General features: G+C 52.2%; 1 protein-coding gene across 1 annotated transcript in view; it reads left to right on the top strand.

Annotated features, from left to right (window-relative positions):
- The first annotated feature begins 877 nt into the window (after positions 1–877).
- Positions 878–24,726, top strand: part of NPR1 (natriuretic peptide receptor 1) — a 35,400-nt gene continuing 11,551 nt past the window's right edge. The window contains exons 1-11 of the mRNA XM_066610163.1: positions 878–2,146; positions 11,100–11,302; positions 15,908–16,021; positions 16,184–16,319; positions 17,773–17,864; positions 18,327–18,462; positions 20,047–20,131; positions 20,301–20,421; positions 20,996–21,070; positions 21,237–21,314; positions 24,102–24,206. Of these exons, the coding sequence (XP_066466260.1) occupies positions 1,369–2,146; positions 11,100–11,302; positions 15,908–16,021; positions 16,184–16,319; positions 17,773–17,864; positions 18,327–18,462; positions 20,047–20,131; positions 20,301–20,421; positions 20,996–21,070; positions 21,237–21,314; positions 24,102–24,206 (1,923 nt within the window). The 5' untranslated portion in view covers positions 878–1,368. The remainder of the gene's footprint in view (positions 2,147–11,099; positions 11,303–15,907; positions 16,022–16,183; positions 16,320–17,772; positions 17,865–18,326; positions 18,463–20,046; positions 20,132–20,300; positions 20,422–20,995; positions 21,071–21,236; positions 21,315–24,101; positions 24,207–24,726) is intronic.

The following is a 24,726-nucleotide window of genomic DNA, read 5'->3' as shown; positions in this document are numbered from 1 at the left end:
GGCTGTTCTTATGAATTAAACATCTTTTTTTTAGTCCAGGGTGCAAAACTACTGTAGGCCTGTAGGGGGCGCTGTTGCCCTTTCAATAATAGTCTGTCCCATCACCTGTTGAATCCAAGTATGAGAGTCAAGATTGGGGGAGTTCCCCTTAGGGACTCCCTTAAGATGCCAGAGGGGTGAAAAGGACTTTCTTTGCACCCTACATACCAACTGTAAATGGGGGCCAGTCTGTACTCAGCTGAACCTGGGATGCCCCCAAAACGTCCTCCCCGACTCTAAAATACAATGAATAAATTAAAATATTGCAATAAACTGTTAGGTTGTGAACAGGGGACTTTATTGGGTGCTTTTAATTTGAGCGGTGAAGATTGCGATATTAAGGGCAAGATGGAGCGAATGAGGACAAGGCAGGGTCTAGACGGGGCTACCTGGGAACCCCGTTAGGCCACCTTGAGTTTTAGGGTGGCTGGAGGGCAGGTTGCACATGCAATGAATTAAGAATTTAGAAGTCACACTCTTGTTGTAACAGGAATTTAATGCCACTGTGCATGGCATGCCACAATTTTATTATTAAATATTTGATCACTATTAATTAATAATAATTATTACTATTATTAAGCATGGAGAGCTACCTATCCATCAGGCTGATATTGTAGGGCTTTAATTCTGCGATCCAAAGCGCCTGCAGGGAGAGAGTTTCCACCCAGCAATTTTCCTGCACTCACCCAGCAAGAAAGGAGAGCCCTGGGGAGGAAGGAGTTAAGCTGCCTTGTATCCGATCCCTGCCTTTTTGTCATTGAATGAGGGGAAGGAAAGGCAGTTCAGGCTGTGTAGATAAACCTTCTCTCTGCTGCCTTACCCACTCCGGCACCATCTGGGCTCCGGGAAGGAAGGCAGGCGGGCAGCTGGCAGATCAGAGGTTGGAGAACTTGGGAAGGTTGGAGAACTCAGGGTGGGACCAACACTGGGGTAGCTAAGCCAAGACACCCCAAAAACTCTAAAAGTTTGTGGGAACCAGGGGGGAGAAGAGGTTGGAGATCTAAGGTTCAGAGGTCCAGTGAGCCTCCAGGTTGCCTGGATGGGTGGGTCTGCGGACCAAGCTGGACAAGCCTGGTGGGCTGTCAAGCTGGATCAGAGAGGCAGGGGGCCGGAGGAAGATTTGGGGGTCTTCTAGGAGGGGATTGGTGGGTGTGGAGTGCGTCAGTCGGGTTGCGCTCCAGTGCAAGCGAACCAGCTCTGTGCCAGCTGAGTGTGAGGAATTTTGGAAAGGGTGGGTGGGAGCCAGAGGTTGGGTTCTCGCAGGGCTGGGGCAAGAAGGACTCCAGGTGCCCCAAAACTGAGGAACGCCGGTTGGGCTCGTGGCAGGGGATGAAGGCTGGGCAGCAGCAAGGGAGTCCCAGAGGTGTGGCCCACCTGGAGCTCTGGCTCACCTGCTCCCCCAGAGTGCACCGTTGGCCATGCGTGGGGGGTGAGGCCATGTGGTGGCTCCTGGTGGTGGCCCTCTCCCAGGTGGGCACCCTGGCCAGGGGCAACCTGACCATTGCCGTGGTCCTCCCAGCCCACAACACAACCTACCCCTGGGCCTGGCCAAGGGTGGGCCCCGCCATCCAGCTGGCCGTCGAGAAGATCAATGCCCAGCCAGGGCTCCTTCCTGGCTACACCATCCGGCTTGTCTTTGGCACCAGTGAAGACGACCAAGGGGTCTGCTCGGATTCCATGGCCCCCCTGTCTGCTGTGGACATCAAGATGAACCACGACCCGGATGCCTTCCTGGGGCCAGGTTGCATCTACTCCTCGGCCCCTGTGGCCCGCTTCACCCAGCACTGGGGGCTACCCCTTGTGACGGCCGGGGCGGAGGCAGTGGATTTTGACAACAAGGGCCGCCAGTACGACCTGACCACCCGCACTGGGCCCAGCCACGGCAAGCTGGGGAACTTTGGGGCCTCCCTCAACCTGCACTTCAACTGGACCAGCCGGACCATGCTCCTGTACTGGGACAACAAGAAGGACGAGCGGCCCTGCTACTTCGCCTTGGAGGGCCTCTACATGAGGCTGCGGGCCATGAACAACATGACCGTGGAGGACATCCCCTTCTCCGACACCAACTACACCGCCTTGATCCAGCACATGAAGCAGAAAGCGCGGAGTAAGTCCTGACTTCCCTTGCCATGCTGCCCCTCGGGGATCCAGCCTTTAAACGTGAGAGGCAGAGAGAGTCGATGTGGGGTCATGCTCCGAGCCCTGTGGCAAGAGGCAAGTACTCTTCGCATGCTCAGAGGGGCACTCTTTAAGGGTGCCTTTTCTATTAAGAGCCCCAGCATCCAAAGCATCTGCTAACGGCAGGGAATGCGAAGGCACAACCTCTGAGCATATGTGACCCCCCCACACACACCCCCAGCGATTCCCTTCCCACTCCTGGGGTGGGGTAGCAGAAAGTCTCATGTCCTGTTTTGTTGCTCCTAGGTGTTTGGGGTGGGTGGTTTGTTCTCTTCCTATAGTGCCCGGATATAGGTGGACAGGCAGTAGATTATTGGGGACAGTCGAATGAAATAATTGCATTTCACCCCCTGCCCAACCGATGTACCCACCCAGAGGTGGGCACATTAAGAGGAAAACAGCATGTGTGTGGGTCTTCGCGCTAATTCTTATATTATGGATAAACTGTTGTGCAACCTGCACTTTTGGCCCGAGGGGAGGGCTCTTGGCGTCTCCAACAAGGCTCCTATAAAACAATTTTCAGGGTACCCCCCACCCAGAAGCAACAGTGAGGCTGGGGGGGGGGGTGTGTGTGCTTGAGCCGTCTTCTTCCCTGAGCTTTAACTAGCTTAAATTTTTTTTTCTCCAATGAAGAATGAGAGGTTTTTGCTCAGGACTAAACATAACCCTTTAAAAAAGAATTATATCTAAATACAGGGAAGTGGGGATAATGTAAAAATGACCGGGTCGTAAGAAGACCATGATTTTTGCATAAGAGGAGAAGAAGCAAAGTGAGATTTGTATGTTGGGGAGTTGAGGAAAGGGGACGTTGTTCATGCAGACTGCAACAGAATAAGCATGGTTGCATTTTAGAAACAGATTCTCACCTGGCTGTGTTGGGGGAGGGGGGGTGGAGCATCAGTGTTAAAAGGGAACCTGGTTGTCGTTTTGTTGGGTCCCTGGCTTGTGGAGTTGCAGAAAATCCATCCATCCATCCATCCATCCATCCCCCAGCATATCTTCACTGATTTCAGGAGCGCCATTTTCCAAAAGAATGCAGTCATAAGTGTGGCCGGGAGCACCTCCAGCAATGAGATGTTGGAGCGCAAACCTCGGCACCACATAGGGCCCTATATGCTGCTGTATCTGCCCACAGAAATTGATCACTGGGTTCAGAGAGGGCTACGTAGTTCTCTTTGATAAGGGGATCGCCCTGGACATGCTTGGGTTATCTTTTGCTAATTACGATTAGCAAATACTATTGAAAAATCCAACTACTATTTTCTATGCTATTGAAATTCAATAGCCGATCTTGGCGTCCTGAGGCAGAGAGTTCCACAGGTGAGGTGCGACCACAGCAAACGCCCTCTCGCATGTTGCTAGACATGCACTTGGCCTGACACACTGAAACAGTGGCCAGAGAGGAGCGATCTAGATTGGGAGTGTGGCGGAGGGGCAAAGGGTTGAGAGCCCGTTCCCCACTGTGCCATAAACTCAATCTGGATTGCCTCCATCCTCACCGCCGCAGCTGTGGTTTAGCCGCAAAAAGAGCAGCCAGGCCAATCATGGGCTGTCCACCTTAGAAATGTGCAAGGACCTTGTACTTTGCATTAGTGGGGTCAGGAGATTCCGGAGCTTAGAAAGCAGTTTGGCTGCCTTTCGGTAAGTCTTGGTCCCTTGTTTCCATCTTCCACACTCCGGTCTTCTCCAGCTACCCAGCAAACTCAGGCCACAGATGTGGAGAAGCGTAGGAGGTCGCGGGGCATAGCTGGAACGCAGGCTTGCCTCCTTTTTGCATAGGTGGGCGTCATGCACAAAAGAGAGGTGTAAAAAGGAATCACTTTTAGGGCACAAGCCTAACCAGGTCTACTCAGAAGTAAGCCCTATTTTGTTCAATGGGGCTTACTCTCAGGAAAGCGTGGTTAGGACTGCAGACTTGGATAGCTTGATAAGATTGTGTGTTGAGGCAACTTGAAAGCATTTTCCAGCAGAGGGATGGCTGATTTGAGGATTTCCCAAGCGTTTAGGTAGATTGTGAATCCTTGGCAAGGGAGCTGCCATCCAATTCTATACTGGTCAATTCGGAATTAAGTTCCACTGAGTTGGACAGAATGTATTTGAGTCCAGTCCCAGCCTTCCCGTCCTGTGATAGGTTGGTATGAAGCATCAAATCCTTATTGGCAGCCTGTACAACAGCCCTGTGAGGTTGGTCGGTGTTGTAGTGTTCCTGGTATTGCACCGGGCTGGGAACAACACAGAAGAGAGGATGGCTGGTTGGTCTGGAGCAGGGGTCCCCAAACCCCGGCCTCTATCCGGCCCGCAGCCAGTCCCCTGAAAGCCTCTGGCCCACTCAACAGAACATGACCAGAGCTGTGCTCTGATTGCATCTGGAGGGTGTTCTGAAGGCCAGAGAAGCTGAGTGAATGAGCCCACTCATTCATTTATTCGTTCATCTATGTACCATTTCTAATTTATTTATTTAAACTTTATATTTAAATTTGTTTCTGGCCCTCAGCACCGCGCCAGATATTTCATGCGGACCTCTGGCCAAAAAGTTTGGAGACCCCTGGTCTAGAGCCACCTCGTGAGTTCACGATGGAGGTGGGAGACTCCCTGGTTCACAGTTTGTTGGGGATGCTGGTTGATGATGTCTGTCTGTTTGTTGCGTTTTCTTGGGTTGCACAAGTTGGGCTGGGGGGGCTTGCGTGCTACGTAGACACATGTGGCTTTAGCCACTGACGTGTCTTACAGTATTGTACCCAGTCTATGCAGAATGACGGATCCTTGCCCCAAGGGACAGAGAAGGGGAAGGGGATTGAGGTGGGGTCAACAGGGGGAGCATGTAAAATCTTTCCAGGTGTATGTGTTTCTGTGGAGCCATGGTAGGGAGAGGGGAGTGTCTTCCAGTGATTTGTTAAAACAAAAGACCAGGACCTTAAAGTCTTTGTCTCCTAATGCCAGATATGCAGAGGGGTTTGTGGTAATGGGTGGGCACTCTTCGCATGCTCAGAAGATGGCTGTCTGTTAAACACGACTTTGCTTCTTGCGCCAAAGCCAAGACCTGTCACCAGGCAAGGGTTAAGGGGCTCGGTTTAAGCCCCGATGTATCATCTGTACATCCTCTGCTCCAGGTTACAATCCCTGCCAAGGCTTGACAAGAGTGCCTGACCCTTCTCCTTTCAACTCAGAGGATGATAAACTGCAGGCTGCGTGGGGCAGAGGACTCTCTCCTGCTGAGAGAGCGGAGTTTGGCTAGCAATCCGGTCCTGACCTTGGATGGGTGTTAACTACAGTATCTGCGATAGCAGCCATGAGCACTAAGGGGATGTCTCCGTGGAAGGGTGTGGAGTTTGGAAGAAGTTTGGGGTTTGTAATGGGGCCATGTTAGAGGAAGGGCTTGGCCGGTATCTTTTCTCCTTGAAAGGCAGGGGGAGCGGGGAGATAGACGGCGAAGCACAAGGCCAGGAATTCCTCCTTGGCTCTCCCTGGTATGTCTTTTCCCCCAGCCTCTATGGAGAGCAGGACTTCATTTCTGTTAGCCACGAGTGGCTTTTCGGAGAATAAAGCCGTGAAAACGAGAACCAGTCTCTGCCCCGCGGAGCTTACAATCTAGATCAGTGGTCCTCAAGTGTTTTAGCACTGGGACCCACTTTTTAGTATGACAATCTGTTGGGACCCACCAACCCACCCACCAGTGACGTCATGGCCAGGAGGGACCTCATCAAGCAGTAAAAATTTTAACACCAAAATCAAATCAGCCAATTAAAAGTCAATTAAAAGTTGGCAATAACTATACATTTAAAAATGTATTTAAAATGAAGAAGAACCCTCCTAATCTTTCCAAGCAGTTGCTGATCTGCTTAAAGTAAACTCCCCAAGCATCCCAAAGGCTGCAACCCCATCCTGGGAGTGAACCCCATTGACTATCATTGTTAAAAGCATATGCTGTACAGCCTGTGTGTCGTTCCCCCTTCCAAAATCTTCCACCCCGTGTCTCACTGGGGCTTTCATTTTGTTGCTAGTGAGGACTAGAGACTTGAACCAAAGGCTTGGCCGAAGAGTTGGGTTTTGAAGAGAGATGGAAAGGAAGAGAGCTCAAAAAATAGTACGGTCAGGCTACATGCTTCCCCCAAACTGGAGGTTTCGGAGGCTAATTGGAGACCCTCTTCAACAACCCATCGCTGGAGGGTGTCAAGAAGCACAGGATGTGGTTATAGAGGGCAGCTTGGCCAGCAGGGCTTCCTTTGTGCACCAGCAACACAGATTCTATATGTAAATCCTACACACATATTCACAGGCTGAAAGGGTGTCTTGTGCTCCCTCCCTGCTCTCATCCTGCCTAAGGCCCCCCGTCCCCCAGCACAGCACGTAGCTGAAAACACAACCTTTCCGTGTGGTCACTGTCTGCATTTGCCCTGCAATAAACTAACCTCTCATTTATGATGGAAGAGAGCTCCAAGGGTGTTTGGTGCTGGGTTAACCATTACATGAAGAAGACTGATTTGCCCCACAGTCCATTCTCAGGGGTTCGCGCGCACCTGAGGAATGGCAGGCCGTGTGCCGCGGGGCACGGTGGCATTCACATGCACGCACAACTGAACCTACCTGCGTGCCAGACATGAGAGCGGGACGGAGACCATGAAAGAGATGGAGCTTCCAGAGGGAGCTCGATCCCGGAGATGCCATGTCAGCGATTCACATGAAACGTCTCATACTAGCAGCCGAGAGGCGTGTGGCACCTTGAAGGCAATGCGTGGAATGGAGCAGGTACTTTTGTGGGCTACAGCTACTTCATCAGATGCAGCAATGCAGGGCCATGAAATCACCCACCAGGGCCAGTCCAAGATCTCCGGAGCTTCAGTGCCAAAAGCCATTCCCTGCCTTTATCAGTTGATGTTGGTCTCCAATCCAATGCTATAGCCCTCGCCTCTCCTCTTCTGCGCCATCCCTCTCTTCTTTTCCAGTTGTGCGTGTCGGAGCAGCAGCGGGGCCAAGTGGGTGCCCCCTTGTCCCTTTGCTGCCCAAGGCTGTTGCCCCAGTTGGCCTCATGCATGAGCCAGCCCTACCTTTTGCCGCCACACCTGGGCTACTGAGTAGATTCTAGGTGCATTTTCTCACTAGCCAGTGCTGTGATCTTTGGCACTGAGCTGGGGAAGTTTCCAGCACTGAACAGGGGGAGGACTAGATGACCTCCAGGGTCCCTTCCGACTCCGTGAGCCTTGGTGCTTTGCCCAGGCTGCGCCTGTGGGGTTCAGCTGTAGAACAATTAGGCTTTCCTGGCCTGCGTTTAACCTGGAGAATAACAAACACAGTCATGGCATTTCAAGAAGTGGAGGACAGACCAGCCACTGCAGAGTCAGCAAAGACAGCCCAAGTCAGGTGGGGAAGAGACTTCAGGAATGTGTGTGTGTAAGAGAGAGAGATTGTGATTGTGATGATGACTTGGGTGTTAAATGCAGGTCCCCCCTGTTTGCACTGGTGACACGTCAGGAGGCTGCTGGGAGAGGGAGCCAATTCCAAGGCACTAAATCACCGGCGGAGATTTTTCCGTTGGGAGGAGGAAGTGGCGAGTCAGCAAAACAGGAAAACGCTGGCTCAGGGGGGCCAAGCATGCTGTGACCCCACCCCATGGACGGGACGCGTCCCTTGACCTCAGCTGCCGGTGTGGGAAGGACACTTCAGCTGGAAAATAACAGGATGTCTCTTGGCCAGAGGCCTGGTGCAGGGTGAATTAGCGCTAGGACCCACCCAATATGCCCTTGTAATCGATGCTTCCCTCCGTGGTAGGGCTGCCAACTGATTTCCCTGGCAGGGCTCCTGCGCCTTTTTTTACCACCGCGTGATGAGTGGGTATCAACTTAGTAGTGCCTGCGTTTTTTGCCTCTCCGGCCGGTCAGTTTAACTGGATGACCTTGTGTTCTAATGACATGCCGATCGGGGGGGGGGGGGATAAGGCCTGTTTCTCCAACGCCCCATACCATTTTTAGAAAACTTGGTCACACTTTTCCCCCTCTCATGGCTGTGCAAGGGGTCCTCGGGAAAAGGAGACGGTCTCCTGGACCCTTCGTGAATGGGGAATAATTTGCGGGTGCTGCCTGCCCCATAAGGGTGAAGCAGAGAAGCGGCACCTGCTAAAATTCCCCCTTCGGCTCCAAGGATTGCTTTCTTGTCTTCTCCTCCTCCACTTGCCTCCTGGCACACCTGGGCAGAGGCTCTCCCTGCTGCCCAGCTCTCTGCCAAATGGGGGTGGGGGTCAGCGTTGCCGGCCGGGCATGCAGGAAGAAAGGAGGGTCGGGTTGCTAGGTATTTATCATGCTTGGCTGCTCCGGCCTGGCTCCCAACAGGACACTCCTTGGTAATAATCTTCCTAGCAACCTGGGAGTGTATTTATCATTTGTGACATGTTGGGGGGGGGGGACTTATTGCAATGTACACATTTATGCGCTCGCCTGGAGCCCGGTTCCTCGACCAAACCTGGGTGAATCCTTATGGGGGTGTCTGCCAAACTTCTGACAGCAAAGTGCCAAGCCAGACCTCCCTGACTTTTAAAGCCTCTTTTAAAGCCCTATCTGGACTGGTATCCTGCCAGGGGTGGAGGGCTTGAACCCTTCTCCCACTGCAGTCCAAACCCAGATCAAACTAGCCATACCCCCCCCCCCAATAAAAAACTTATGTTGGTTCCAATTTTTAACATGGAAGAACAACTTGGCCTCAGAGGAGCTCATTGCCATATCTCTGTATGAGTCCCTGTTCCCCAATCATCCCTCCTGATTGGGAATGCAGAAGTGACTTGGAGAGAGGCACTCTTCTACCTCTTGTAATTGGGAGTTACTGATCGAGATGTGAGGAGGAGGAGGAGGAGGAAGAGGAGGAGGGGATGCTATTGATCTACCTGCTCTCAGCCACAGCTAACAGGGGCATGCTCAGAGCAGAGAATCGCACAGAGAAGCGACAGGCAGCTCCTTGCCATGGCTGGTGTTTCTTGCCTTGCAGGAGATTTGGCATTTGATTGCTGCGCTTCTTGTGAGTAACTCATCTAGCTGGGCCACCTAACTTGCCTACTTTGATGTGGGTTTTGGCAAGGCTTCCCCCCCACGCCGTACCTGAACCTGGGACCTTCTGCCTGCAAAAGAGGGGTTCTGAACACCGAGCTTACATGCCCACTCGGTCTGGGCCCAACTGTGGATTCGACAGGGATGAAAGCGCAACCACAGCCCTGGTGGAAGAGAGTCGCTGCTCTCACTTTGGACAGATGTGTCCATTTGTGGGTTTTTTTTAATAATAGGTTTGCATGACTTTGGCTTCCAGGGTGTGATTTTCACTCTCTCTTCCCCCCCCCCCCAAGCACTGGGGGAGGGGGAGGGTCCCGATTTCGACACTCTGGTTTGCAGCAAGCAGTCGGCCCATTATCCAGGAATGGGCCTTGTAGAGCTTGGAAACTTCCCAGCCTCCCTGCTTTCGCAACCTCCCCAGCGGTGCTAAATGGCTCCCCGTGGAAGGCATTTGGCGGTCAAGTAGGGTGTGCAGAGCGATGGCCGTGGATGTGTTGGGGAACGGCCGTGGCTTTTCTTTCCAACTCAGCCGGGAAAGGAATCTAGAGAAAAGTGTATCCGGAACTCTCTGGGGGGGGATTTGAACTCGTGCAGAACCGAGAGGTGGAGTGGGGGGGACGCACTGCAGCATGTTTTGTCATTGGTTTGCTCGCAGCCTTGTCAATGTTTGGGGGCATCGCTGGGAGAGTCGGTGGGGCAGTCTGCAGCCTCCACGCTCATGGCAATTCACAGGGAAGCGCGACAGTTCCCTGCCCCAAGGACCTTACAGCCAAAAATTTTAATAGGAGGACTGAAAGAACGAAGGAGACGGGTCGGGGGGAGGCTGGATAAGTGTGTGGCTCCACAACACGTCCTTAGGCCGTGTTTCAAGCAGGGAGTGAGGGCAGGAGGGGTTGTGCCGGGCTGGGGACACCGTGATGTGCAGAGCATTATGTGCCTGAGTCCAGGCTGTTCCTGGAGAAACCGTCGCCAACCTCTCCACCTCTTGTCCTGTTTGGCAAGCTCTGTGTGGCTTCCCAGCATCTCTTGGCCGCTGTCAGGGGCTATCTCTTGATAGTCCCCCCCCCCCCCGTTGACACCAAACTTGTTCTCTTCCTCTTCCCTTTGGATTGCAAGTAAATCTTACTGTCGTTATATATGTGTCTATGGATGCACTCAGTAGTACCCCCCCCATGTATGAAGGAGGGGGCCAGAGTAAGGACATTGCATGTGGGAAGTCCCAGATTCAACCCTGTCCGAGCCTCCCGGCAGGTCTACAAAAAGCCACCATCTTATTCCTGACAAGCTGTTGTCAGTCAGTGCTTGACAATGCTGACCAAGATGGACAAAGGGAGAGACTATGTAGTGGTATATAGTGGCTATATATGGTATATAGTGGCTTTTGATGTTTCAGAGGTGGTCAAACCCTTTCCCCCCAGATTGCCAAGTCGTAAACTTGGAACCAGAACCAGCCTGAAATCTTAAGCCAGCTTAGTGGAAAGCTGCCTTGAAAGGAGTCCGATGTTTTGGAGGAAATATGGATAGCGTTCAAGAGATAAAGTCAACTGACCATCACTGCTCTTGCAGTCTTGGAACGCAGGACAGATGCATCTTGTCTCAAGAGCGCATGGTAGGGCAGTGCGCGCGCATGAAAGTGGCGGCGCAGTGTCGCTTTACGAAAACATAAAAAAAACAGAGGAAGCCCGAGAACTGCTTGATGAACAGAGGCAGCCGGTGGATTTTGGGGGTGCTACGAAAGAGTTGCAGGCCACTGGCTGTTCCAATTGTTACCACCAAAGACGGGGGGGGGGGGGAAAGCCTTGTGGGGATCAAAATGGCCGCCCTCACGCCCTCCCTTCCTCTGCCCCGCAGTTGTGTACATCTGCTGTGCCCCCGACATCTTCCACAGTTTCATGCTGGCCGCCCACCAGGAGGGGCTCACCGCGGGCGAATATGCCTTCTTCTACATCGACCCCTTTGGTGCGAGCTTGCAGAGTGGTGCCCACTTCCCCGACCCGCTGCTGCCCTGGAATCGAGGAGAGGCCAACGCTGCCCTTGCCAAAGAGGCCTACAAGGTAAGTGCGCCATGGAAGCACACGGCCTCCTTGACACTCCTTGACCCGAAATGGATATTTACGGGTGTCTTGAAATGCAGTCGCTCGGATATTTTTTTAATCCAGGCTGGAAGGCTCATGTTAAACACGACATTTTAGAATCTCTTTCCTGCCTGAGAGTAATTGGCAGCTTAACTGGGAATTGGACGTCAGCAGGTGTCAAGTACAGAACCGTACACCATTCTCGAGCTAAACCTGAGTACGCATAGCTGAAATACCTGCGTATTCTTAGTTTACTCCAATCCCCTTTTTCCTGCGTTCCCCCTGTGTCAAATTTTAGAGTGTAAATCCCTGCAGGGCAAGGACCTGCCCTCTTACATGTCAAAGTGTCACACACCTAGATGGTGTCCAAATAAATTCAAAGTGGCTGTCGACTATTATTGTTGGCAACCTTCAGTCTCGAAAGACTTTGGTGTCGCGCTCTGAAAGGTGGTTCTGGAACAGCGTCTAGTGTGGCTGAAAAGGCCGATTCAGGAGTGACAATCCCTTCCACACCGGGAGCAAGTGCAGTCTGTCCCTGGTCTGTCTCCCTGGCTATGGGCCTTCCTTCTTTGCCTCTTTGCCTCAGACTGTTGGCAAAGTGTCTTTTCAAACTGGGAAAGGCCATGCTGCACAGCCTGCCTCCAAGCGGGCCGCTCAGAGGCCAGGGTTTCCCACCTGTTGAGGTCCACTCCTAAGGCCTTCAGATCCCACTTGCAGATGTCCTTGTATCGCAGGTGTGGTCTACCTGTAGGGCGCTTTCCTTGCACGAGTTCTCCATAGAGGAGATCCTTTGGGATCCGGCCATCATCCATTCTCACGACATGACCGAGCACTAACAAGTTACCATTGTGCGCTTAACACTACTGCATGTCAGTGACCACGTTCGGGTCAGGTTGAGGGTGCTATTGCACTTTGACCACCCAGGGCCCAATCCCATCCAACTTTCCAGCCCTGGTGTAGCCATGCCAATGAGGTGTGCGTTGCATCCTGTGGTGGGTAGTTACGGAGGCCTCCGCAAGGTCAGGGAACCTTTGTTCCTTGCCTCGGGGCTGCACTGCAGGTGCGTCGGCGCTGGATGGGATTGGGCCCTGAGATACCAAAAACGGTCCCAATGGAATTCGATGCCAACGATAAAATGCTGCTGGAATTGCTGTTGGTCAAAATGCGGAAATTAAAAAAATATTTAATTGTTCCGCGGACAAACGACGTCCAGGTCCACAGAATCTGGAGGAACCTGAATACCTAGTGGTGACAGCAGAGTGTATATAAGATTGCGGTGTGCCATGGCCGCTTCACCATTTTTTTTTCCTAGCAGGGCTGTTGTGCCGTTGACAGGCAGAAAGTCAAATGGGGAAGCTCTCCCTGGCTCTGAGTTGATGCTGGAGAGAGAGTTGGATCTGTTTTATTTCTGGAGGTTAGGAAAGTGTTAAGGTTGTGGGAGCCTTGCCAGAAGGGGAAGAAAAGATTTTTTGCCAAAAAATACCTGGCAGACATTGTAGGGAGCTGCCCTACCTTCCGGAGAGAACAGCTATTGCCTAAGGCCACTAGGACCGGTTGAGGATGTGGATGCAATAATGGGGCTTTGTGTCTGATTTGGAAGCTGGGTTCCATGGCGTTGGCTAGCAGATGGGTCAGAACTTGCCAAGAATCTCTGGGTCTTGTTCCGTTGGCTTAAGCCTGGCACTAGAACCCACTTCAGAGCCCCCTGCAGGTGCAGAAGGAAATTGCAGGGTGTGACATTGATTGGCGGGTGGTACGAAGCCTCCGGATTGATCCGGCCAGGTATAAATATAAGATGGGGCCTTGTATGGCCCTTGCATGATCAACGGACCACCTTCAAGGGGCAACACACTTGCTCTAAAGCTGGGCTACAGCCCCAGTTTGGGGTTGGTTTCAACCACTTGTGGCTTTGGCTTTCCAGAGTTGTGGGTCAGCCCTGTCATTGTGCAGAAAAGCAGATCTTTGGGTGGCCACCCAGGGCCAGGGAGATCACAGCACATGGCCCAGCATTAGATCCCTTCCACTGCAGAGCAGTTGAAAGCCACTGGATCTCTTGGTGTCTCTATGTTGATTGCAAAGGAGCGAAGCCCTTGCAAGGGGCTCTTGGTTGGAGCTGAAAAATTGGGGTCTTCCAGTGTTTTGCTGAGCAAGCTTCTGGAACAGCTGAGGTCTTGCAAGGGGCTCTTGATCCAATTGCAAGGGGGTTGAACAGCTGAGGTCTTGCAAAGCTTTTGCAGTTCTGCTCATGCAAATGTCTCGTGCTTGCCTGAAATGTGCCCCTGTGTTCTCTATGATGGTCTCTTGGGTATGTGGGTGTGAGCACGTGCACCAGTTTCGGGGCAGCATGGATTCTCTGCAAGACAGTTGCCCTCCATATTCTTGAACCTCAGTTCATACCTTTCTTATTTGCCCCTCCTGCCCGCCCCTGTGTCCTGAGTTCAAATCTCACCCAGTGCCCCTATGGAATTCCAAGCAGCCTGGTTTGCCCTGCAAAATCCCATCAGGAGCTGGAGTGGAGGGCAGCGTGGACAACTTGCATCAGGCCTGGCCCACTTACTTTTCACCAGCGTCGGCCAAAGAAAAGGAAGGAAGCCAGATAATTCCCCGGATGGACTAGCAGGCTAGCTGTGGCTATTAATAACCGCACAAGCTGGAAACCAGAGTGTAAATCACAGCCACAAGATGCAGTTGTGGCTGCTGGCAGAGATAGCTTGAAAAGACAGCTGGGCAAAATTATGCAAGGGAGGTATCAATAGCCCTAACAGGTAGTGGAGCCTCCCTGTTTGAAGGCAGTCTATCTCTGTTTTGGGGGTATGGCCACAGGGAAGAGGACTGCTTGCCTTTCTGCCCTGCTGGCAAGCTTCCCAAGTTGCCATTATTGGAACTGGGACATTGGACTAAACGGAGGTTGGTCAGACTGGGTTAGACTGTGATCCTAAGCACACTTATCTGAGGGTAAGTTCCATTGGACTCATCGGGGTTTCCTTCTGAGAAGGGGTGCATAGTTAGCCCCGGTACCCTGCTGTAACAAAGCCCAGATGTGTGTACCTGTGTGATAAATCTATATTCTTCCCTCTGCTGAACTGTTCAACTGAATAGTTGAACTGTTACCCTGCGCATGCCTGATCTTGTCTGATCTCGGAAGCTAAGCAGGGTCAGGCCTGGTTAGTACTTGGATGGGAGTCCGCCTGGAAATACCGGGTGCTGTAGGCTTCTACCATGATCTCGGAAGCTAAGCAGGGTCAGGCCTGGTTAGTACTTGGATGGGAGACTGCCTGAGAATACCGGGTGCTGTAGGCTTCTACCATGATTTCGGAAGCTAAGCAGGGTCAGGCCTGCTTAGTACTTGAATGGGAGACCGCCCAGGAATACTGGGTGCTGTAGGCTTCTACCATGATCTCGGAAGCTAAGCAGGGTCAGGCCTGCTTAGTACTTGGATGGGAGACCGCCCAGGAATACTGGGTGCTGTAGGCTTCTACCATGATCTGGGAAGCTAAGCAGGGTCAGGCCTGCTTAGTACTTGGATGGGAGACCGCCCGGGAATACTGGGTGCTGTAGGCTTATACCATGATCTGGGAAGCTAAGCAGGGTCAGGCCTGCTTAGTACTTGGATGGGAGACCGCCCGGGAATACTGGGTGCTGTAGGCTTCTACCATGATCTCGGAAGCTAAGCAGGGTCAGGCCTGGTTAGTACTTGGATGGGAGTCCGCCCGGGAATACTGGGCGCTGTAGGCTTCTACCATGATCTCGGAAGCTAAGCAGGGTCAGGCCTGGTTAGTACTTGGATGGGAGACCGCCCGGGAATACCGGGTGCTGTAGGCTTCTACCATGATCTCGGAAGCTAAGCAGGGTCAGACCTGGTTAGTACTTGGATGGGAGACCGCCCGGGAATACCGGGTGCTGTAGGCTTCTACCATGATCTCGGAAGCTAAGCAGGGTCAGACCTGGTTAGTACTTGGATGGGAGACCGCCCAGGAATACCGGGTGCTGTAGGCTTCTACCATGATCTCGGAAGCTAAGCAGGGTCAGGCCTGGTTAGTACTTGGATGGGAGACCGCCCAGGAATACCGGGTGCTGTAGGCTTATACCATTATCTCGGAAGCTAAGCAGGGTCAGGCCTGGTCAGTACTTGGATGGGAGACCGCCTGGGAATACCGGGTGCCGTAGGCTTATACCATAGTCTTTCAAGACTGAAGGTTGCCAACCAATACCAAATACCCTTTGCTGAATCCAGCCTCCATTTTCTTCCCTTCCTCTCTCTCTCTCTCTCTCTCTCTCTCCCTTGGGTCAAGTTTTGATTTGCAAGCCCTTGGGGGCAGAGACCTATTCTCCTGTACTGGAATAACTCCATATTTGTTGTCCACTTACCTTTGTCTTCATTTTCTCCCTCCCCTTCCTCTGTAGTCTTCCCCGGTGTCAAATTTTGGATTGCCAGCTCCTCAGGGTGGGGACCTCACTCGTAGTTTGTGAAGTTGTCGGGCCCCGCCGACGATTGACAAAGACTTTTAAAGGTGTTGGGGTTTAGCTTTAAAGCATGGCGATAAATTCTAAGTGTACACCTTCTTTGCTCCCTGACCACCCCAGGCTGTGATGATCATCACGTACTACGAGCCCACGAACCCCAGGTACAGGGAATTCCTACAGAAGGTCAAACTGGCCGCTCAGAGGGAGCAGAATTTCACCATGGAAGACGGGCTGGTAAGGGGTCTTCATCCTGTGCTTGCTTTAAGATTTGTCTCTTAACAGGGCCGGGTTGCAATAGGGAGGGGCGATATACCCCTGTACACTTGCCTCATGTCTCCAAGAGGTGGACTAGAGCACAAAGCAGGTGCTGACCTGCCTTTTTCTCATGCTTTCCAGAAGAACATCATTGCAGCTGCTTTCTACGACGGGGTCATGATGTACGCCAACGCTGTCCACGAGGTCCTTGAGAAGGGAGGGTCCGTTCGGAACGGCACTGCCATCACCTACCGGATGCGGAGCCAGATCTTTGACGGTTGGTATCTGGGTGCATCTTGAGCCCCTTAACTATGTGTTGTGAACTTACTAACCTGTCTTGCTTCCAAGTAGCACCCAAAGGTGCTGCGGGTAGGGTTAGGGTAGGAAAGCTTAACCAGACACTCCAGAAGCTTGTCGAAAAAGCTACCAGCCCAAACAGCTTTTCGGATTCCTACCTCCTCCAAAAACCCTAAGAGCTAAGCCAGAGGTGCCCAAACCTCAGCCCTGGGGCCACATGCGGCCCTCAAGGCCTCTCAGTGCAGCCCTCAAGGAGCCCCCAGTCTCCAATGAGCCTCTGGCCCTCCAGAGATTTGTTGCAGCCTGCACTGGCCTCAACTGCTCTCAGCGTGAAGGCAACTGTTTGACCTCTTTGCGTGAGCTGTGGGATAAGGGCTTCCTCCACTGCTTGCTGTTTCATGTCTGTGATGCAGTAGTGGCAGCAAAGGAAAGGCCAGCCTTGCTTTGTGCAAGGCCTTTTATAGGCCTTGAGCTATTGCAAGACCTTCATTCGTTCATATAAGTTCATCTTTAATATACGCCTTTATGTAAACTTATGTAAATTTATTCAAATTTTTAATATAAATTAATTCTTTCTTTCCCCGGCCCCCGACGCAGTGTCAGAGAGATGATGTAGCCCTCCTGCCAAAAACTTTGGACACCCCTGAGCTAAGCAATGCTGTGCTGTTGGCATAAGAACATAAGAACAGCCCCACTGGATCAGGCCATAGGACCATCTAGTCCAGCTTCCTGTATCTTACAGCGGCCCACCAAATGCCCCAGGGAGCGCACCAGATAACAAGAGACCTGCAAGGCTTCCTGGGAATTGTAGTTAAGAACATAAGAACAGCCCCACTGGATCAGGCCAGAGGCCCATCTAGTCCAGCTTCCTGTATCTCACAGCAGCCCACCAAATGCCCCAGGGAGCACACCAGATAAAAAGAGAGCTCATCCTGGTGCCCTCCCTTGCATCTGGCATTCTGACATAGCCCATTTCTAAAATCAGGAGGCTGCGCATACACATCATGGCTTGTAACCCGTAATGATGTGATGGCGGGACGAGTCATGGACATCACTGACCCTGACTCGACTTGTGACTCGGGGCCAGTGACTCGAAAAAGAGACTCGAGATGACTCGAGCCCCTATTTCAAGTCCTATGTGGGTATTCTTGCTTGCTTTTTTCCCTGCCACTTCCACATCACCCAGAAGAGTTCATGGGTGACCTGCAAGCTGGCCTTCAGACTGGCAGCAGGAGCAGATGTGGTGGGAGGGTAGGTTTTTGGTTCCAGGTGTCAGAGTAGAGGAAAGGTGGAAGGAACCTCCACGGTTCCATTTTGGTGGTTAGCAACCGTGGATAGAATCAGGCTCCTACACAAAGTGTCTAAGCCCTTTTTAGCACCATCTAAGCCACTGGTCATCTGCATGTCTCTTAAAAGTGTTTTCTGCCATGCAGGGGTCTCGGGGTTCTTGAAGATTGACGAGAACGGGGACCGGGAAACGGACTATTCACTCTGGGACATGGACCCAGATAATGGGGAATTCAAGGTCAGTGGAACGATCCACAACAGCTTTGGCACCTAGAGTCCTGTAAGAGACTCCAATGTTGGAGCAAGCCAAAGGGGCATTGAACCCAGCTCTCTGTTCCCAGTGGTGGTCAGTTGGGTGCTTCTGAAAAACTTGGAAGCATGGCTCAAAGATTAGTAGCGCCCCCCCCCCGCCATTACCCCTCTGGCAACAGATGTGGCCTGCATCCACCACATGGAGGCGCTGCGTATCCCTGGATATATCCAATCTCGTTTGTGGTGCCTTCTCAGCTAGCAGCTATCATTGCCACATCTTGTGGCAGTGGGTTCCACAAGTTACACCAATTGGTACCTCCATCTGACCAGTCCTGAAAGCCTTGGCCCATCTCCAGAGAGGAGGAATGGAAGCTTGCCTCCATCTCTCCCAGGTCCTTTTGCCCTCTTTCCCCCCCATGATGTCCACCTCCAGCTCCTCTTTTCCCAGATCGTTGCCAACTACAACGGGACCAGCAGGAAGATCGAAATGGTGCCCGGGAAATACATCCACTGGCCGGGAAATGGCGTTCCCAAAGATGTGCCAGTCTGTGGCTTTGAAAATAGCGAATTGATCTGTCGGAAAGGTACCAGAGTCTTGGGGGGTCCAGGGCTGCCCCACTGCTGGCTGGGTGTTCTCCTCTCTAACAGCACCCAAATAGGGTGGCACCCCCTACCTAACAGGCTTAAACATTTCTGGTTACTTAGGAAACATCAGTGATGAAATGGGGGGGGGGGGAATCCCCTTAGCTCCTGTGCTCTGAAGGCTGCAGTGGGGCTGATTGGCTAATTAAGGAAATTGGAACTTTTGTCTTCTCTTAAGTATCCTCCAGCTTGTCCCCTCCCCACAATTTGAGAAATGACTTTGTCCCCTCCCCACAATTTGAGAAATGACTTTAGAATTTCAATTCTGCAAGGAGCACTAGAGATACTTAACATCCAAACTACAGTTCCCAAGATCCTTGGAGAGGAGAATTAATGTCATTGACAGCCCAATCCTATGCATGTCTACTCAGAAGAAAGTCCCATTGTGTTCAGTGAGATTTACTCCCAGGAAAGTGTGGATCGGATTGCAGCCTTAGTGTGGCATAAATCCATCTCTTTTTTTTTTTTTTGTAGTGCAGACTGGGAGATCTTAATATATTGGAACTATTTTATTTTTCACATGTTTTTATACTGCCCTTCATCTGAGGATCTCCGGATGGCGTACAGGGTGGTGTACAGGGTTCCCTTCCTCCTCTTGTCCTCCCAACAACCCTGGTTTGTAGGTGAAGCTAAGAGAGAATGACTGGCCCCAGGTCACCCAGGAAGCTTTGTGGCAGAGCAGGGATTTGAACCTGGATCTTCTAGGTTTAAGTCCAACTCCCGAACTACACCATCCATGGGAATGTAGGGTTTGATTTTCAGAAGGGTACATAAGAACATAAGAACAGCCCCACTGGATCAGGCCATAGGCCCATCTAGTCCAGCTTCCTGTATCTCACAGCGGCCCACCAAATGCCCCAGGGAACACACCAGATAACAAGAGACCTGCAAGGCTTCCTGGGAATTGTAGTTAAGAACATAAGAACAGCCCCACTGGATCAGGCCCTAGGCCCATCTAGTCCAGCTTCCTGTATCTCACAGCGGCCCACCAAATGCCCCAGGGAGCACACCAGACAACAAGAGACATCACCCTGGTGCCCTCCCTTGCATCTGGCATTCTGACATAACCCATTTCTAAAATCAGGAGGTTGCGCATACACATCATGGCTTGTACCCCGTAATGGATTTTTCCTCCAGAAACTTGTCCAATCCCCTTTTAAAGGCATCCAGGCCAGTCGCCATCACCACATCCTGTGGCAAAGGGACAGGGTTTCTGTCCTTTCTTTCTCTGATGATGGAACTCAAAACCAAGAGGGCTCTGGATAGACTCTCTTCCGGGCAGTGACCTGCTCAGCTGCTGGGGAGATCTTGGCTGTGTTTTGGGTTCCAATGACAAGTGAGATTTTGGGAGATGCCAAAATCCATGCAAGATGGCAGCATGGCAACAACTGGGTCCCATTGATGCCCACTGACATGCCTTGCTGTTGCCCAACCCCTTGTTTTGAAATGTCTAACCTGGTGTGGAAAGAATTCCAGGTTGGACTCCTATCTTCTCTCACAGGCCCTTTGCTTATTTTCTCCTTCAGCTTCCTTCTCCTTGCTGGAAATCTTGTCCCTTGTGATGAGCCTGATTCTTCTTGTGATCCTCGTCGTGGCTTTCTTTGTCTACAGGTGAGCCCGTCGAATGGGTTTGGTGACGGCGTCTTTGCGGGGCGGGCCCGAGGCAGTCAGCAAAACCGAGGCGTGCGCAGGGATTTTCACCGCGGGGTGGAGGGGCAAAAAAATAGGGCAGGAGCTGCGTAGCGGTGCCCTCCTTGAGGTTGCAACTTGCGTCCCGTAGGAGACTGAGGCTAGAGAAGGAGTTGGCAGCCGAGCTGTGGCGTATCCGCTGGGAGGACGTTCAGTCCAGCAATTTGGAGAAGAACATGCGCAACGCGGGAAGCAAGCTCACCCTCTCGCTGGTAGGTGCCCTTGGCTCATCTTTCCCAGGGCCCCACATGCCAGGGCCCTATCTCTCCCAGGGTCCTCAATCTGTTGGGCCCTTTTCTACTGGATCGTGTCCGCTCAACGAAAAAGGGGGAGGGCAAAAACTCTCCCTTTGGACCTAGCTTACCACTCTCTTCCACACTTCCTCTTTCATTCCGCTTCCTTTTTTCCAGTTCAGGAAGTGGGTGAAAGAGTGGAGGCAATGAGGCAAACTGAGGCTGGCACCTCTACCCGTTGCTGCCTGAGGCAACCATCTCATTTGGCCTCATGAATGAGCCGGCCTTTTCATACACATGACTTTTTTTTTTTTTTTTTGCAATGGCCCTGTAAGGTAGGCCACAGAGGCAGGGATGGCAGAGGCTGGTGTAAGTAGCTGGTGATTTCATGGGTGAGGGCAAGATTTGAAGCAAAGACCTCCTGATGCATCAAGTCCATCTCTTGGCCTTTCTGCTACCTGTCACCAACCTGGAGATGAAGCATATGAAATGGGCGGGAGCTGGTTCTACCCCATACGTAAGGGTTCCCTCATGGTTTCCTTTTCCTCCCCAGAGAGGCTCAAACTATGGGTCCCTGCTCACCACAGAGGGACAGTTCCAAGTTTATGCCAAGACCGCTTACTACAAGGTGAGACTTCAAGGATCGTTTTGGTGTTTCCTGGTACTTATGTAGTTCCCCCCCCCAACATTTTATACTGCCCTTCCTCCAAGGCGCTCGGGGTGATGTACGTGGGTCTCCTCTCCTCTTGTCCGCCCCTCTCCCACCGACCACCGGTTGCCCTCTCTCTTTCCAGGGGAACCTTGTGGCCGTGAAACATGTCAACCGGAAGCGCATTGAACTGACGAGGGATGTGCTGTTTGAGTTGAAACATGTAAGCACTTGCCACAGCTTTGAAGGGCAGAGGGGAGTGGGGCTGAGGGACCCTGGAACATGTGGGGAACTCATGGGACCTGCCACCGGCTACCAGGCAGGGCATGTACTGATATCTGGCAGTTAAGAGTCCTTGAAGCTTCAGGGACGGACTCCAAACGGCCACCCTAGTCACCGTTCTAAGTGCTGGCCCCAGAAGAATGGCTTATATGCAGCTCCAGCGAAAGGCCGGGTTTCTTCACGTAGCGCGTTGCTCACCTGTGGAACTCTGTGCCACGGGATGTGTTGATGGTTTTCAAAGGGGCCATTAATGGAGGACAAGTCCGTCTGTGGCCAGGGGCTACATTCAGATTGGCTGGCAGCTCCCTCAGCTGTAGGGGAGCACCGATGGGAGAAGGGGGGTGGCTTTCTAAACTGCTTGGAGGCTTCCTGAAGGCAGCTAGTAGGACACTGGGGGGAAGCACATATCATGCTGGACTGTGCAAGCCCTGCTAGGCCTACCTCGCAGGGCTCTACTTAACATTCTCACATTTTCAATTTAATGCAAGCTCACGCATGTTGAGAAATTCCGTAGCTGTAGTTTATTTTTAAAAAGCGTTGTATCCTCTCTGTCTTACCACATCCAGGGAGCTCATAAATGGAGCAACAGGGATTCCCGTGCTAGTTCGCAGTACAGAACAAAAATTCATTGCAGTGGCCATTCTCTGTCCGTTTTGTTTTTCCGGCTGCAGCAAGACTGCCCGACCCCCAAGCCCCCTGCCCCGACTTGCTACGCCTGACTAGCTCTGCTTCCCTTCTTACTGCGCGGTTTCCTGGGGCACCAGCAGGGGGCGTTGCACCATCAGGGTATTTGCCAGCCTGGGCAGAGGACTCATTAGGCGAGAGGAAGGGACCTCTCATTAGACGGAGGGGGTAGAGCGGCAGAAACCGGCACCCAGGCGGGCGGCCCAGCTCAAGGGCTAATGGCTCATTAGCGAGGAAGTAGCAGGGGGGTGGCCATCTGCTCCCCATTTAATTAACAGCCAAAGCAACTTAAATGCGGCAGAGAGCGGGGCGGGCCTGTGCGTAAGTGTGTGGGCACTCGCAAAGATAAACAAGGGCTTGAGCAAGCAGAATGATAACCAGGGGGAGGAACAGTAGAGGGAGTTTTGGGGAGGGACTGTCTCTAGGTGGTAGAGACCCTACAGTGCATGCCAGAGCTCCGGCAGCTTCAGGTAAGGCTACAAAAGGCAGCATCTTTAATGCTGGTTAGCTGCTGCCAGTCAATGCCTGACAGTGCTGCGCTATGTCAGCCAAAGGTCTGACTCGGTCTGGCAGCTTCTTAGGTGCCCAGCTGGTGTCTGGGGAGTACGACTGCCTCTTGTACTCTCCCTGCTCTCGCATGGGGGGGGGCCATCCTGGCTCGCACACGTCGACCCACATTGTGCATTCCGTTCCCCCCTCCGGTTTTTGTCCCTCGTCTCCTGGATTTGGGCTGCTCCTTTCGTCTGCTGAGTGTTTTGGCACGGTGGGTCCCTTCGGACAAATATGTACGTTGCGTCTGTGCCGGGATGGAGAGGAACAGCCAACCAAAGGACAGGCAGAGGAGGGGAGGGTCACTCACAAAAGGGGGGGTGTTGTAGGACCAACCTTAGGAGCCACTCCTTTCGTCTGCTGAGTGTTTTGGCACGGTGGGTCCCTTCGGACAAATATGTACGTTGCATCTGTGCCAGGATGGAGAGGAACAGCCAACCAAAGGACAGGCAGAGGAGGGGAGGGTCACTCACAAAAGGGGGGGTGTTGTAGGACCGACCTTAGGAGCCAAGGGACCCAATTGGAAACATTTATTTTACGGGGCCCCAGGTTCATAGCCAACTTGGAGGTATAAATAAAATTTTATCTCTGAGATATAAATAAACTTTATTACAGACTTTATATAGGCTTTCTATGGAAAGCCATCGAAATGTGTGCTTGAAAAGTGCGTGCGAGTCAATGGACCAATGAGATCTAAGCGCATTTTAATCTCAGATTGCTTCTATGTCAGCCTACAAGCAAACAAGCGAACCTTGGGAGAGTGAATGGTTACAAAACCATTTGTTTTAGTGACTGTGTCCCAGCAATGTGGGGGTCGGTGTCTGTTGTAATGTGGTGTTGTGGTGTGTATTTGAAAAGTCTAGAGTAGGGTACTCCTACGCTTAGGCACGGGGCCCAATTGGAAGCAATTGGTCCAATTAGCCGGCCCCGTGGGGGTGTCCTTAAATTTTCCCTAGCGGGTTCTCTATTCCAGTTGTTGGGATATTGCATTAGTAGGGCAGCTTGCGGGGAGCCGGGGAAGAGAACAGAGCTGGGCTCCCCGTGTTCTGGAAAGGTAGATTCGACAGCAACAATTTGCCCAGGGCAATTCTTAGATCAGCTCCTCCACCCTGATAACGTATAGACGTTCGGGGCGCGAGTTGAGTGGATTTCCCAGCTGTCTGCGGCATCGAACCAAGCAGCGGGTAGGCTGTTGGCTCTTAATTCCGTACAACACATTTCATGCGCAGACGTCATTCGTATGAAGACACACTGGGCCATGCGAACGTGTGCATGCAATGCTTGAGGCTTCCCCTCTTGTCGTGTGATGTGTGCAACTTCCTGCGCGCAAGGCATGGGGCTCCTTAGATCGGGATGTATGTGGTGACAGCCAACGTTCCAGACACTCAGTGCATAGGAGCGCCCCTTCCACTGTGTGACATGTGAGGTTGACAATGAATGGTGTCCCACGAGCGCCCCATCGCACACATCCTGTTTGGTTCCTGTTTTGTTCCAGATGAGGGATGTTCAAAACAAACATTTGACCCGATTCATCGGCGCCTGCATTGATCCCCCGAACATCTGCATCATGACCGAGTACTGCACTCGGGGAAGTCTCCAGGTATTGACGGGGGCTGGTCAAGGGAAGGGAAGGGTGGTTGATCCTCGAGGTGGATAAGACCTATTGGTGGTTGCCCCATTGCTGGGAACAGGGCCTGAGATGAGGGCCAGTGCTGTTGAGCAGCCTGCCAAGGGCTTTCTGCTGATCTGAGACCACTTCTGTTGGCCTCTGTAGCGACGGTGGAGTAACTTGTCTTGGATCCACCCAGATAGGAAGGGGGCTTGACGATGGTGTAACCATCTTGGAAAAATCAGGGAGAGCCTAATGGGGTCCTCCGTTAGAAATGGCTAATGTTTGATGCTAAAAGCCACCCCGCTCCACAGCCTGGGTTGTGTGTTGTGGTTCCCACCAGACTCATCATGCGTAGCGCATAGACCCCTTGCGCATGCCAGTCTACATATTTCTATGAAGGCATTCGATCACATCCTCATTCCAAGGCTCTACATGAGGCCTCTTTTTCCAGCAGTTCCCCCCACACACTTGCAAGGGGGGGGCAGCAAAACCTCTCTTTTTTTTTCCC

The sequence above is a fragment of the Tiliqua scincoides genome, chromosome 15, assembly GCF_035046505.1.
Source record: "Tiliqua scincoides isolate rTilSci1 chromosome 15, rTilSci1.hap2, whole genome shotgun sequence".
Taxonomy (NCBI): Eukaryota; Metazoa; Chordata; class Lepidosauria; order Squamata; family Scincidae; genus Tiliqua; species Tiliqua scincoides.
The sequence above is the reverse complement of the archived record's forward strand: the minus strand, read 5'-3'. Positions and strand labels throughout refer to the sequence as shown.